General features: G+C 37.9%; 1 protein-coding gene across 4 annotated transcripts in view; it reads right to left on the minus strand.

Annotated features, from left to right (window-relative positions):
• NUDCD1 (NudC domain containing 1) overlaps window positions 1-15,690 on the minus strand; it is an 88,722-nt gene that overhangs the window by 29,049 nt on the left and 43,983 nt on the right. For all 4 annotated transcript variants that reach the window (XM_072774251.1, XM_072774254.1, XM_072774252.1 and 1 more), the window contains one exon: window positions 12,842-12,967. In XM_072774251.1, coding sequence (XP_072630352.1) covers window positions 12,842-12,967 — 126 coding nt within the window. The remainder of the gene's footprint in view (window positions 1-12,841; window positions 12,968-15,690) is intronic.

Consider the following 15,690-nt stretch of genomic DNA (forward strand, 5'->3'; position numbering starts at 1 on the left):
CTTTCAAAATATTCTAATGTTGTAAATATGGTGGGTTAATCACTTAAAGAGGTAATATGAACGTTAAAAAACAAGAGTAGTAAATACAGTGATGTTAAGAGATAAACAATATTTAAAAATGTTAATTGTGGCATCAAAAACATAAAATTGGAGTAAAAATGGAGAGCTTTCAAATGCATTCAGACTGAATTTATCAACATAAAACAAACTATTATAAACATAAGCTGTTAAATGTAAACCTCATGGCAATCATTAAGCAAAAACCTGTAGTAGATACACAAAAGATAAAGGAATCTAAGCCTACTACTATGAGCAATCATCAAATCACAAAGGAAGACAAAGAAGAAAAGAACAGAGAAACTACAAAATAGCTAGAAAAAAGGTAGCAAAAGGCAATTAGTACATACCTACCAATACTAATTTAAATATGAATAGATTAAATTCTCCAGTAAAAATACAGAGTGGCTGAAAAGAAGGAAAAAACTAAGACCCATGTATATGCTGCCTAGAAGAGACTCACCTCAGATATAAGAACACATAGATTGGAAGTGAAAGGATAGAAAAAGATACTCCATTCAGTGGCAATTATAAGAAAGCTGGGATAGCTATACTTACATCAGACAAAACAGACTTTAAGACAAAGACTAATAGGAGACATAAGACATTATATTGTGATAAAAGGTCACTCTAACAAGAGAATATAATGTTTGTAAATATTTATGAAGCCAACACAGCAACACCTAAATATATAAAGCAATACTAACAGACCTGAAGGAATAGAATATCCCACTTTCACCAACAGTTTGATCATTCACTCAGAAGATCATTAAGATGGGTTTAACAGACTTCTATATATAACATTCCATCCAAAAGCAACAGAATATACACTCTTCTAAGTGAATGTGGAACACTCTCCAGAATAGATCATATATTAAGTCACAGAGCAAATATTAATAAATTTAAGAAGAATGAAATCATAGCAAGCATTTTTCTGACCACAATGGTATGAAACTACAATCATTTACAAAAATAAAACTGGAAAATTCACAAATATGTGGCGATTAAACAACATGCTATAAAACAACTAATGGGTCATAGAAGAAACCAAAAGAGAAATCAAAAAATACCTTGAGACAAAAGAAAATGGAAAAACAATATACCAAAACATTTGGAATGATGTAAAAATGTTCCTAAGACTGAATAGCAATAAATGACCTCCACAAGAAACAAGATAAATCACAAATAACCTAATGTCATACCTCAAGGAGCTAGAAAAAGAAGAGAGCCCAAAGTTACTAAAAAGAAGGAAATAACAAAGATGGGAGTGGAAATAAATGAAATAGTTTCACTGATCTTTTCTATTGTCTTTTTAGTCTCTAAGAGCTGGTTCTTTGGAAAAGATAAACAGAATTGACAAACCTTAGCTAGACTTAGACTTGCCAAGGAAAAAAGAATGAACTCAAAATCAGAAATGAAAAAGTTACAACTGATACCATAGAAATACAAAGGATCAGAATGAGACTACCATGAGCAATTATACATTAACAAATAGGACAACTTAAAGAAATGGATAAAGTGAATTGGTAATCAAAAGCCTCCCTACAAAGTCCAAGATGAGAGCTTCATTGAATTCTACCAAACATTTAAATAAAAATTAATACCAATCTTTTTGAAAGTCTTCCAAAATAGCATAGGAGAGAATACTTCCAAACTCATTTTTCAAGGCCAGCATTACCTTGATACCAAAACCAAACAAAAATGCCACAAGAAAAGAAAATTGTAGGCCAATATTGATGATAAACACAGATGCTAAAATTCTAAACCAAATATTAGCAAATTGAATTAAACAATACATAAAAAGGGTCATAAAATATAACCAAGGGAGTTTTATTCCAGGAATGCAAGGAAGGTTTGGTATCTGTAAGTTAATCATTAGGATATTCCACATCAATAAAATGAAAAATAAAAATCATATGATCATTTCAATACATGCAGAAAAAACATCTGACAAAATTCAGCATTTATAAAACACTCTCAAAAAATGGGTACAGAGAGAACATATCTCAACATAATAAAGGCCACATATGACAAGCCCACAGCTAATGTCAAACTCAACATTAAAAAACTAAAAGCTTTTCTTCAAAGATCAGAAACAAGAAAAGGATGCTCACTCTTATCACCTTTATTCAACAGTGTTTTGAAAGTTCTTGGCAGGGCAATTAAGGCAGGAAGAAGAAATAAAAGGCATTCAAATCAGAAAGGAAAAAGTAAAACTGTCACTATTTGCAGATGACATATAACATAGAAAACCCTTAAGATTCTAGCAAAAAAATGCTAAAACTAATAAATTTAGTAAAGTTCCAGTTTTAAGTAAGTATTGGGGATTGTAATGCATAGCATGATGATTATAGTTAATAATATTATACTTCATATTTGAAACTGCTAACAGCACAGACCTTATAAGTTCCCAACATAAGAGAAAAATGTCTATGTATGGTGACAAATGTTAACTAGACTGATCGTGGTGATCATTTTGCAATTTATACAAATACCAAATCATTGGAGTTAAATCAGCAATTAACACTGAACTGTGATTAAACAGTTCTAGAGTATGTGCAAACTGCTGCAAATGTTTACCAAATATCATCCCTAAAAATGTGGTACAATGAGGGATCATATGGACACTTCTTAACCTTCTGAAGACAGAACCTACTTACAACGAAAGTCTATCAATGCATGCTCTTTAGGAACACATTTTATAAAGATGGTCACAGAAGGGGGATCCCTAGGTGGCTCAGCGGTTTAGCGCCTGCCTTCAGCCCAGGGCATGATCCTGGAGTCCTGGGATCGAGTCCCACATCGGACTTCCGGCATGGAGCCTGCTTCTCCCTCTGCCTGTGTCTCTGCCTCTCTCTCTCTGTCTCTCATGAAATAAATAAATAAAATCTTTAAAAAAAAAAAAAAAGCATCATCATGAATAATGCAATTCGAAAATAATTTACTAAAGATGTATATACTATACTCTGTAAGACAACCACTACATACAAATATGAACACCAACAATAACATTATATAGTGTCACCCAGCCATTAAATTAAATTGAAATGACAACATAAAGTACTTATGTCATAATTTCAAATGAAAAAAGATATGAGGGGGGGAGGAGCAAGATGGCGGAAGAGTAGGGTCTCCAAATCACCTGTCTCCACCAAACCACCTAGAAAACCTTCAAATTATCCTGAAAATCTATGAATTCGGCCTGAGATTTAAAGAGAGACCAGCTGGAATGCAACAGTGAGAAGAGTTCGCGCTTCTATCAAGGTAGGAAGACGGGGAAAAAGAAGTAAAGAAACAAAGGCCTCCAAGGGGGAGGGGCCCCGCGAGGAGCCGGGCTGAGGCCGGGGCGAGTGTCCCCAGGACAGGAGAGCCCCGTCCCGGAGGAGCAGGAGCTGCACCGACCTTCCCGGGCGGAAAGGGGCTCGCGGGGAGTTGGAGCAGGACCCAGGGGGGCGGGGATGCCCTGGGCTCCCCGGGACAGTAACAGCAACTGCGCACCCAGGAGAGTGCGCCGAGCTCCCTAAGGGCTGCAGCGCGCACGGCGGGACCCGGCGGGACCGGAGCAGCCAGGAGGGGCTCGGGCGGCGGCTCCGCGGAGGGGGCTGCGCGGCCCCGGGAGCAGCTCGGAGGGGCTCGGGCAGAGGAAGAGGCTCCGTGCGGAGGGGGCTGCGCGGTTCCAGGAGCAGCTCGGAGGGGCTCGGGCGGCGGCTCCGCGGAGGGGGCTGCGCGGCCTGGGAGCGCGAATCCACCAGCGCAGGCTCCGGAGCACAGGGCGCCGGGACACAGCCCAGGATCCCGCCTCCCCAGGGACAGGCAGAGGCCGGGAGGGCCCAGGACAGCGAGGACGCTCCTGCCCCAGCTGAGCAGATCAGCGGCCCCGCCCCGGAGCCTCCAGGCCCTGCAGACGGAGTTCCTGCCGGAGCTGAATCCAGGTTTCCAGAGCTGCCCCGCCACTGGGGCTGTTCCTCCTGCGGCCTCACGGGGTAAACAACCCCCACCGAGCCCTGCACCAGGCAGGGGCACAGCAGCTCCCCCAACTGCTAACACCTGAAAATCAGCACAACAGGCCCCTCCCCCAGAACACCAGCTAGACGGACAACTTCCAGGAGAAGCCAAGGGACTTAAAGTACACAGAATCAGAAGATACTCCCCGGTGGTTCTTTTTTTGTTTGTTTGTTTTTGTTTTTGTTTTTGTTTTGTTTTGCTTTTTGATTTGTTTCCTTCCCCCACCCCCTTTTTTTTCTCCTTTCTTTTTCTTTCTCTTTTTCTTTTTTTTTTTTTTCTTTTTTCATTTTTTTTTCTTTTTCTTCCCTTTTTTTTTCTTTTTTTTTCTCTTTCTCTTTTCTTTCCTTCTTTCTCTCCTCTCTTTTTCTCTTTTTCCCAATACAACTTGCTTTTGGCCACTCTGCACTGAGCAAAATGACTAGAAGGAAAACCTCACCTCAAAAGAAAGAATCAGAAACAGTCCTCTCTCCCACAGAGTTACAAAATCTGGATTACAATTCAATGTCAGAAAGCCAATTCAGAAGCACTATTATACAGCTACTGGTGGCTCTAGAAAAAAGTATAAAGGACTCAAGAGACTTCATGACTGCAGAATTTAGAGCTAATCAGGCAGAAATTAAAAATCAATTGAATGAGATGCAATCCAAACTAGAAGTCCTAACGACGAGGGTTAACGAGGTGGAAGAACGAGTGAGTGACATAGAAGACAAGTTGATAGCAAAGAGGGAAACTGAGGAAAAAAGAGACAAACAATTAAAAGACCATGAAGATAGATTAAGGGAAATAAACGACAGCCTGAGGAAGAAAAACCTACGTTTAATTGGGGTTCCCGAGGGCGCCGAAAGGGACAGAGGGCCAGAATATGTATTTGAACAAATTCTAGCTGAAAACTTTCCTAATCTGGGAAGGGAAACAGGCATTCAGATCCAGGAAATAGAGAGATCCCCCCCTAAAATCAATAAAAACCGTTCAACACCTCGACATTTAATTGTGAAGCTTGCAAATTCCAAAGATAAGGAGAAGATCCTTAAAGCAGCAAGAGACAAGAAATCCCTGACTTTTATGGGGAGGAGTATTAGGGTAACAGCAGACCTCTCCACAGAGACCTGGCAGGCCAGAAAGGGCTGGCAGGATATATTCAGGGTCCTAAATGAGAAGAACATGCAGCCAAGAATACTTTATCCAGCAAGGCTCTCATTCAAAATGGAAGGAGAGATAAAGAGCTTCCAAGACAGGCAGCAACTAAAAGAATATGTGACCTCCAAACCAGCTCTGCAAGAAATTTTAAGGGGGCCTCTTAAAATTCCCCTTTAAGAAGAAGTTCAGTGGAACAGTCCACAAAAACAAAGACTGAATAGATATCATGATGACACTAAACTCATATCTCTCAATAGTAACTCTGAATGTGAACGGGCTTAATGACCCCATCAAAAGGCGCAGGGTTTCAGACTGGATAAAAAAGCAGGACCCATCTATTTGCTGTCTACAAGAGACTCATTTTAGACAGAAGGACACCTACAGCCTGAAAATAAAAGGTTGGAGAACCATTTACCATTCGAATGGTCCTCAAAAGAAAGCAGGGGTAGCCATCCTTATATCAGATAAACTAAAATTTACCCCAAAGACTGTAGTGAGAGATGAAGAGGGACACTATATCATACTTAAAGGATCTATTCAACAAGAGGACTTAACAATCCTCAATATATATGCTCCGAATGTGGGAGCTGCCAAATATATAAATCAATTATTAAGCAAAGTGAAGAAATACTTAGATAATAATACACTTATACTTGGTGACTTCAATCTAGCTCTTTCTATACTCGATAGGTCTTCTAAGCAAAACATCTCCAAAGAAACGAGAGCTTTAAATGATACACTGGACCAGATGGATTTCACAGATATCTACAGAACTTTACATCCAAACTCAACTGAATACACATTCTTCTCAAGTGCACATGGAACTTTCTCCAGAATAGACCAAATATTGGGTCACAAATCGGGTCTGAACCGATACCAAAAGATTGGGATTGTCCCCTGCATATTCTCGGACCATAATGCCTTGAAATTAGAACTAAATCACAACAAGAAGTTTGGAAGGACCTCAAACACATGGAGGTTAAGGACCATCCTGCTAAAAGATAAAAGGGTCAACCAGGAAATTAAGGAAGAATTAAAAAGATTCATGGAAACTAATGAGAATGAAGATACAACTGTTCAAAATCTTTGGGATGCAGCAAAAGCAGTCCTAAGGGGGAAATACATCGCAATACAAGCATCCATTCAAAAACTGGAAAGAACTCAAATACAAAAGCTAACCTTACACATAAAGGAGCTAGAGAAAAAACAGCAAATAGATCCTACACCCAAGAGAAGAAGGGAGTTAATAAAGATTCGAGCAGAACTCAACGAAATCGAGACCAGAAGAACTGTGGAACAGATCAACAGAACCAGGAGTTGGTTCTTTGAAAGAATTAATAAGATAGATAAACCATTAGCCAGCCTTATTAAAAAGAAGAGAGAGAAGACTCAAATTAATAAAATCATGAATGAGAAAGGAGAGATCACTACCAACACCAAGGAAATACAAACGATTTTAAAAACATATTATGAACAGCTATACGCCAATAAATTAGGCAATCTAGAAGAAATGGACGCATTCCTGGAAAGCCACAAACTACCAAAACTGGAACAGGAAGAAATAGAAAACCTGAACAGGCCAATAACCAGGGAGGAAATTGAAGCAGTCATCAAAAACCTCCCAAGACACAAGAGTCCAGGGCCAGATGGCTTCCCAGGAGAATTTTATCAAACGTTTAAAGAAGAAATCATACCTATTCTCCTAAAGCTGTTTGGAAAGATAGAAAGAGATGGAGTACTTCCAAATTCGTTCTATGAAGCCAGCATCACCTTAATTCCAAAGCCAGACAAAGACCCCGCCAAAAAGGAGAATTACAGACCAATATCCCTGATGAACATGGATGCAAAAATTCTCAACAAGATACTGGCCAATAGGATCCAACAGTACATTAAGAAAATTATTCACCATGACCAAGTAGGATTTATCCCTGGGACACAAGGCTGGTTCAACACCCGTAAAACAATCAATGTGATTCATCATATCAGCAAGAGAAAAACCAAGAACCATATGATCCTCTCATTGGATGCAGAGAAAGCATTTGACAAAATACAGCATCCATTCCTGATTAAAACTCTTCAGAGTGTAGGGATAGAGGGAACATTCCTCGACATCTTAAAAGCCATCTATGAAAAGCCCACAGCAAATATCATTCTCAATGGGGAAGCACTGGGAGCCTTTCCCCTAAGATCAGGAACAAGACAGGGATGTCCACTCTCACCACTGCTATTCAACATAGTACTGGAAGTCCTAGCCTCAGCAATCAGACAACAAAAAGACATTAAAGGCATTCAAATTGGCAAAGAAGAAGTCAAACTCTCTCTCTTCGCCGATGACATGATACTCTACATAGAAAACCCAAAAGTCTCCACCCCAAGATTGCTAGAACTTATACAGCAATTCGGTAGCGTGGCAGGATACAAAATCAATGCCCAGAAGTCAGTGGCATTTCTATACACTAACAATGAGACTGAAGAAAGAGAAATTAAGGAGTCAATCCCATTTACAATTGCACCCAAAAGCATAAGATACCTAGGAATAAACCTCACCAAAGATGTAAAGGATCTATACCCTCAAAACTATAGAACACTTCTGAAAGAAATTGAGGAAGACACAAAGAGATGGAAAAATATTCCATGCTCATGGATTGGCAGAATTAATATTGTGAAAATGTCAATGTTACCCAGGGCAATATACACGTTTAATGCAATCCCTATCAAAATACCATGGACTTTCTTCAGAGAGTTAGAACAAATTATTTTAAGATTTGTGTGGAATCAGAAAAGACCCCGAATAGCCAGGGGAATTTTAAAAAAGAAAACCATATCTGGGGGCATCACAATGCCAGATTTCAGGTTGTACTACAAAGCTGTGGTCATCAAGACAGTGTGGTACTGGCACAAAAACAGACACATAGATCAGTGGAACAGAATAGAGAATCCAGAAGTGGACCCTGAACTTTATGGGCAACTAATATTCGATAAAGGAGGAAAGACTATCCATTGGAAGAAAGACAGTCTCTTCAATAAATGGTGCTGGGAAAATTGGACATCCACATGCAGAAGAATGAAACTAGACCACTCTCTTGCACCATACACAAAGATAAACTCAAAATGGATGAAAGATCTAAATGTGAGACAAGATTCCATCAAAATCCTAGAGAAGAACACAGGCAACACCCTTTTTGAACTCGGCCATAGTAACTTCTTGCAAGATACATCCACAAAGGCAAAAGAAACAAAAGCAAAAATGAACTATTGGGACTTCATCAAGATAAGAAGCTTTTGCACAGCAAAGGATACAGTCAACAAAACTCAAAGACAACCTACAGAATGGGAGAAGATATTTGCAAATGACATATCAGATAAAGGGCTAGTTTCCAAGATCTATAAAGAACTTATTAAACTCAACACCAAAGAAACAAACAATCCAATCATGAAATGGGCAAAAGACATGAACAGAAATCTCACAGAGGAAGACATAGACATGGCCAACATGCATATGAGAAAATGCTCTGCATCACTTGCCATCAGGGAAATACAAATCAAAACTACAATGAGATACCACCTCACACCAGTGAGAATGGGGAACATTAACAAGGCAGGAAACAACAAATGTTGGAGAGGATGCGGAGAAAAGGGAACCCTCTTACACTGTTGGTGGGAATGTGAACTGGTGCAGCCACTCTGGAAAACTGTGTGGAGGTTCCTCAAACAGTTAAAAATATACCTGCCCTACGACCCAGCAATTGCACTGTTGGGGATTTACCCCAAAGATACAAATGCAATGAAACGCCGGGACACCTGCACCCCGATGTTTCTAGCAGCAATGGCCACTATAGCCAAACTGTGGAAGGAGCCTCGGTGTCCAACGAAAGATGAATGGATAAAGAAGATGTGGTTTATGTATACAATGGAATATTACTCAGCTATTAGAAATGACAAATACCCACCATTTGCTTCAACGTGGATGGAACTGGAGGGTATTATGCTGAGTGAAGTAAGTCAGTCGGAGAAGGACAAACATTATATGTTCTCATTCATTTGGGGAATATAAATAATAGTGAAAGGGAATATAAGGGAAGGGAGAAGAAATGTGTGGGAAATATCAGAAAGGGAGACAGAACGTAAAGACTGCTAACTCTGGGAAACGAACTAGGGGTGGTAGAAGGGGAGGAGGGCGGGGGGTGGGAGTGAATGGGTGACGGGCACTGGGTATTATTCTGTATGTTAGTAAATTGAACACCAAAAAAAAAAAAAAAAAAAGAAAAAAAAAAAATTTGCTCTCATATTTTATTTCAGAAACATGTAAATGGAAGATGTGTTATTGATTATATTTTAATCTCTTCACAACTCTGCTCTGAATGCCTTGGGTTTTTGTTTTTGTTTTATAATAAACATAGGTTCTGAGGTGATTGTACTTTTATAATATTCATAGCTGATGTTGTGATTACGGTTTAGCTATCATAAACTGTTATGTTAATGAAGAGGGACTGAGTTAACATAAACCAAGTTCCTTTATTGAGAAGGGTATGTTCCACTTCATCATGGATAGTCATATTCTATGCAACAACACAATGGCAAGTGACCCTACTCCTTAACTTGCAAATATTCAAATAGTAAACAGACAAAAAATAAAAATGTCTTATTCACGAAAAAAAAAAAAAAAAAAAAAAAAAAAAAACTTGTTTCTGATTCCAAAATAATTATACATTAGATTTCAGATATATGATTTTGGTATTTCAAACTCTATTGGCTAACAACCCCACCCAGAAACACAAGACTGAACAAAAACAACATCTGCATTCCATAGCCATTTTGTTGGCACCAGTTCCTTCTCAACATGTAAATGTAAAATACACAACTTCGGACATGAAAAAAAAAAATTAGAAGTACTCTATTGTAGAAACAAGTCAATGGATTTAAAAAGAACTGTTGCTGCTGTGGGGAGGGTACATATTTGATTACATGACACAGAAAATAATAAAAGCAAATATAATTCTTTTGCAAAATGGCTGGGATTGAGATAAGGTACTTCTAAATTATTTTCATCCCACCAAAGGAAAGAACAGAAATACTCCCTGGTCAATGCTTGAGAAAAAAAGACAGACATGAGCCATTTTTTAATGAGGAAGAGTTTCAGTGGAATGATGTTTACTCACCCAGTAGAATCTTGCAAATCAGAGTATTTTAATTTTATTTATTTTTTGGTTTCTTTGAACCTAAATGCTATAAAAGTAGCCATGCTGTATGATGGACTTCAAGTGACCCACTTTAAAGAAAGAATTGAAAGAATGGAAGGGATGATTCAGACTATAAGAATTCAAAACTGGAGACAGAAGTTCAACTGAGCTTCCAGTGATATATAAGAATAGAGTTAGTAAAATATAGAATAAGATCCATGTTTGAAAGAAATTTGTGAGATCCTATAAACTTGATAATTTTATAGCTTTTGTTCATTTTCCTCTTACAACCAGCAGCAATGTACTTAAGTTGTAAAAGACCTATATTTTGACTATTTTCATTAATCAATTTTCCTACTCATCATACTCTCTCCATCCTTCTTTTTGCTGCTTGTTCTCCAGGAGGCCGTTTTCTGTGGCATACCCCCATAGCTGCCACCCACTCTGGATTTTTTTTTTAAGATTATCTATTCATTCATTCATGAGAGAGAGAGAGATAGAGAGAGAGGCAGAGAGAGAAGCAGAGGGAGAAGCAAGCTCTGCGCAGGGAGCCCGATGCGGGACTCAATCCCAGGACTCCAGGATTAGGCCCTGGGCCCAAGGCAGGTGCTTAACCACGGAGCCACCCAGGGATCCCCCCACTCTGGCTTCTTGTTGGTTTGATCAGTGGGAAGCACCAGCACTTTGGGAGGATAGAGGAGGATGAGTTCAGGGCAGTATATATCCTCCCAGGTCCATCCCTGTTGGATGCTGGGAATTGGCTCCAGCTTCACTGAAGGTCCCAACTTCTGTCAGATGGCCCTTTCCATATAGCTATTTTCTCTGCTTTCAGTAAAGCTTCGCCTCCTCTCTTTCTCTCCCCACCCTCCTCAAAGTACAGCAATTCAAAAGTGATGCCACATTCCTGGGTCAAATGAAAAAATTAGCACCATAACAAAATATTTTTAACAGGAGAAGTTATTTATACCACATGTCCATTTCAAAATCTGTTTAGCTGGTATAGAAGTTTGATAGGTCTTAGAGACTGAGCATTACCACAAACTTAATCTGCCATTGAGGATTATGAAAAATCACTGTAGTCTCCAGTTGCTAGTTTATAGCTGTTGACTCAACCTATTTTTTAATCTAACAAAGATAATGGAACAACATATACCAGGTTTGAGTTGTCAGTTCTAAGTGGGTTCTACATCAAGAAAAGGCTTCATGGCAGGTCCAACCAACTTTCTCTCTGTGTTTGTTTGTTTGTTTTGAGAATTAAATGTAATAATCTATATAAGTCACCTAGTACAATATCTACCACATAGTAACCCCTCATTAAATGATTGCTTGAAAATAATTCCCTTACAGAAATACATTAGAGGATGGAGGGAGTTTTGGGCAGGGAAAGAAGTCAGGGTGGTTCACAAACATAGATTTTTCATAACTTACCCAGTGCCCTTAGTTTGCTGTATTCTAAGTAGACTCATCTACATATTGCATTTTTAAGAGTGCTTTTGAATGCCAGATATTTAGCTTTGAATTAAAAAACATGAGTTAGCACAGCCAAGAAACTAATTGCCTGCCACCATGCATACAAAAATCAAGCTCTTCTAGTACAAATATTTTCATTTAATGTATAAGCTTCCAACCAAGTCTCCTCCTACAGTCCTCAACCCAGATGGTTTATTGTACTTCTCTTGTTTTTATATGTTATCTAATGGAGTAATGCGTAAATGAAGTACAGGATACATTTTTACCAAATTATCACCACTTATTTTATAAGTTATTGTACATTTTCCTCTTTATTTCTACAATTCTTAGACAGTAAAAGGTACCTGATTATGAGGGGGGAAAAACTACGTATTTAAGAAATACAAATCACACAACTTCTAATAATAATACAGGTACCACTCTTTATTTCTTAGTGGAATCAACTGTCATATAAATAGAGAATTACATCAAGATTAATGTCATCTCAGAACATGAAGACTCCTAACTCTGGGAAATGAACTAAGGGTGATGGAAGGGGAGGAGGGCGGGGGTGGGGGTGAATGGGTGACGGGCACTGAGGGGGGCACTTGACAGGATGAGCACTGGGTGTTATTCTGTATGTTGGCAAATTGAACACCAATAAAAAATAAATTTATTATTTAAAAAAAAAAAAAAAAAAAAAAAAGATATGAGATTATAAATTAGTTGTAACTATATATAAAAATCTGAATAGCAAAAAAAAAAAAAAATAGCAAAAAACAAAAAAAAAAACATAAGATATCAAATACACAATACTACCAAAACAACATAACACTGTTTTATTGGGGATGTTGGTATAAAACTGCCATTTCATGGAGTGAGGAGTTTTAGATCATAGCCAGTAGTGCCAATCAAGCCAGCTTTACAAATTATACATTAGGTCAATCAATTACCATCTCATGTAACTTATATTTATTCATAAATTTTTAGAAATATAATAATCAAGTACTTACCACATGAGTAGTTTTTAATGTACTGACATCAAATCTGCATAAACTGGAGCTCTCTTCAAAGAAAATGTCACATTCTTCTAACTCTTGAGCATTACAAGGAGGTTTTTCTTTATCTGGATTTGGATTCTTAGATCAGAAAATAAAATAAACCATCAATAAGAGAATGGATTTCCTCATTCTTATAAATATCAAGATTATAGCAGTAATTAAAAACTAAATTTCAGGGACATCTGGGTGGTTCAGCGGTTCAGTGTCTGCCTTCGGCTCAGGGCATGATCCTGGAGTCCCAGGATTAAGTCCCACATCGGGCTCCCTGCATGGAGCCTGCTTCTCCCTCTGCCTGTGTCTCTGCTTCTCTCTCTCTCTCTCATGAATAAATAAATAAAATCTTTAAAAACAACCTAAATTTCAGACCTAAGACCAATAAATCCTAATCAGCAAAAACAGAAATGGCAGAATGATGAAGTCACCGGAAAAATATATTAAAGTAGGTAATATAAACATGTTTTATATACTTAAAGATGTAAAGAAAAACATGTGTATATTGATAGAGGTATGGAAGATATAAAAAAAAGAAACCAGTTGAATTTCTAAATATGAAAATACCTGAAATGGAAAGCAAAAAAGATGGGACTGACAACTAATGAGACAGGACAGAAGACCTGTGAGATTGAAATGAAACAACAGTCTATCTAAAATAAAACACAAACAAAACAAAACAAAAAACAAACAAACAAAAAACAACTGCAGTGACCTGTGGTACAGTATCAAATGGTCTAACAAGTAACTGGAAGAAGACAGGAAGAATGGAAAAAATTTTGAAGAAATGTTCAATAAATGATTAAAACTATCAGCGTACAGATTCAGAGAGGTCAAAGAAACATGAAAAAACTCACTGCAAATCACAATATAATGAAATTGTTGAAAAGTCATAATAAAGAGAATATCTTAAAAGTAGAGGAGGAACAAAACACATGAACAGAGAAACAAAGATACAAATGATAGCCAACTTCCCATCAGAAATTGTGCAAGCCAGGAAACAATGTAGTATAATTGAAGTAATAAAAGGGAGAAAATAAAAAACCATCAACATTGACTTACATACCTAAAAAAGATATTTTAAAAGGATGACAACAAGTACTTTTGCAGCAAATAAAAGCTGAGAGAATTTACCCAGCAAACCTACATTATAAGGAATGCTAAAGGAAGTTCTTCAGCCAGGAGAAAAATGACAACAGATGGAAATGTGAATTGACACAAAGAAGTATAGAACAGAGGAAATGACAAGGATGTGGGTCAATGTAAGACATTCCTCCCCCCCCCCCATATTTCTGATATCTTTAAAAGAGAATTGACTGATTAAAGTTAAAATAACACTTATTGAGTTTATAACATTAAGAAATAAAATGTACAATAAGGATAATTTGTATGTACAATAAGAATAATACAAAAGATGAAGAAATGGAAATACATTGTGAAGTTCTTAAGTTATGAGCAAAGTGATACCTTTCAACAATAGAGGTGATGAATTAAAGATGTAGAGTGTTAACTCCAAAATTGCTAAACACACATACAAATATCCCCAAACAAAAACACAGAGGTATAGCTAATAAGCCAAAAGAGGAGATACATGCAATCATTAATTTTAATATGTTCCATTGCTTAATGCAAGAATCACTGTCTGGTATTATAAACCTCTAGAGTAAAAGAATCCCAATGCTCAAGTGATAAATTGCATATATAAACAACAGAAATGTAATTCTACAACTGACTGACCAAATATCCACATACCCAGTTTGCCAAAAATGCTGTCATGTTATTGAGAACTTAATGAAATGACCTGAGAAAGCCTCTGAAACGAAATGGCAGGGAGTTACAGATCTGTATTATCAAACCTGTCCATGTCTCACCCACTAGTTGTGGTTGTCTGTTCCAGCCTACGTATCAGTGGAAACCATTCTGTTGTTATGGTTGGCTGGGAATGCAATTACCAGCAATTAGCTGGGGGCATTTTTTCAACAGTTCAAGAACATATATATTTGTCCAGCAGCATACAAAAAGCACCTTCTGTACTCCTCCCTCCTTTCCCCTTTCCATTACCTGTTGAAGAGGGCAAAAATTAAAAGTTCAGGACTATCAAGGCAGCCACATTCTAAAAGGACAAGATTACAGAGAAAGGGGAGTTACAGAGAACCCTAGACTCTGCGGCTTCTCTGTAGCCATTTACTGATTTTCAAGCTGAGCTGAAAAAGACAAGTGGAAAGCAGCAGCAGGCAAGGGGTTCAAAAGTTGACTGTTGATATTATTCAAGTGCTCAGAAGACAAAAATTAAAGATTAGGGCTCACACAGGAGAAGCCCTGGAAAACATCCTAGACTTTTAGCTGACATTCATGGAAAGTTCTGCCCCAGGAGTAAGAACAAACAGGGAATAAATAGCCTGGGTGGCTCAGCCATTGAGCCTCTCTCTCTGCCTTCCACTCACTGGAGCTCACTGGATCCAGAGTGGAGTCCCACATGGGGCTCCCTGCAGGGGGCCTGCTTCTCCCTCTGCCTATGTCTCTGCCTCTCTCTCTGTGTGTCTCTCATGAATAAATAAATAAATCTTAAAAAAAAAAAATCAGCCACGTAAAAAAAAAATGGAAATACAGCACCAAATCAAATCAATCTTTAATGAGATTAAGAAGATTGTCTGAAATTTTGGAGGATGCAGGACAAGTATTGTTTAGAATGAAGTGTATAGCATTAAATAGAAAAGCAGGTTAAAAAATCAATCATTTAAACTTTCACTTTTAAAAATAGAGCAAAATAAATCCAAAGTAAGCAAAAAGGAGAAAATAATCTAATAACA

Source organism: Canis lupus, chromosome 14 (genome assembly GCF_048164855.1).
Source record: "Canis lupus baileyi chromosome 14, mCanLup2.hap1, whole genome shotgun sequence".
Taxonomy (NCBI): domain Eukaryota; kingdom Metazoa; phylum Chordata; class Mammalia; order Carnivora; family Canidae; genus Canis; species Canis lupus.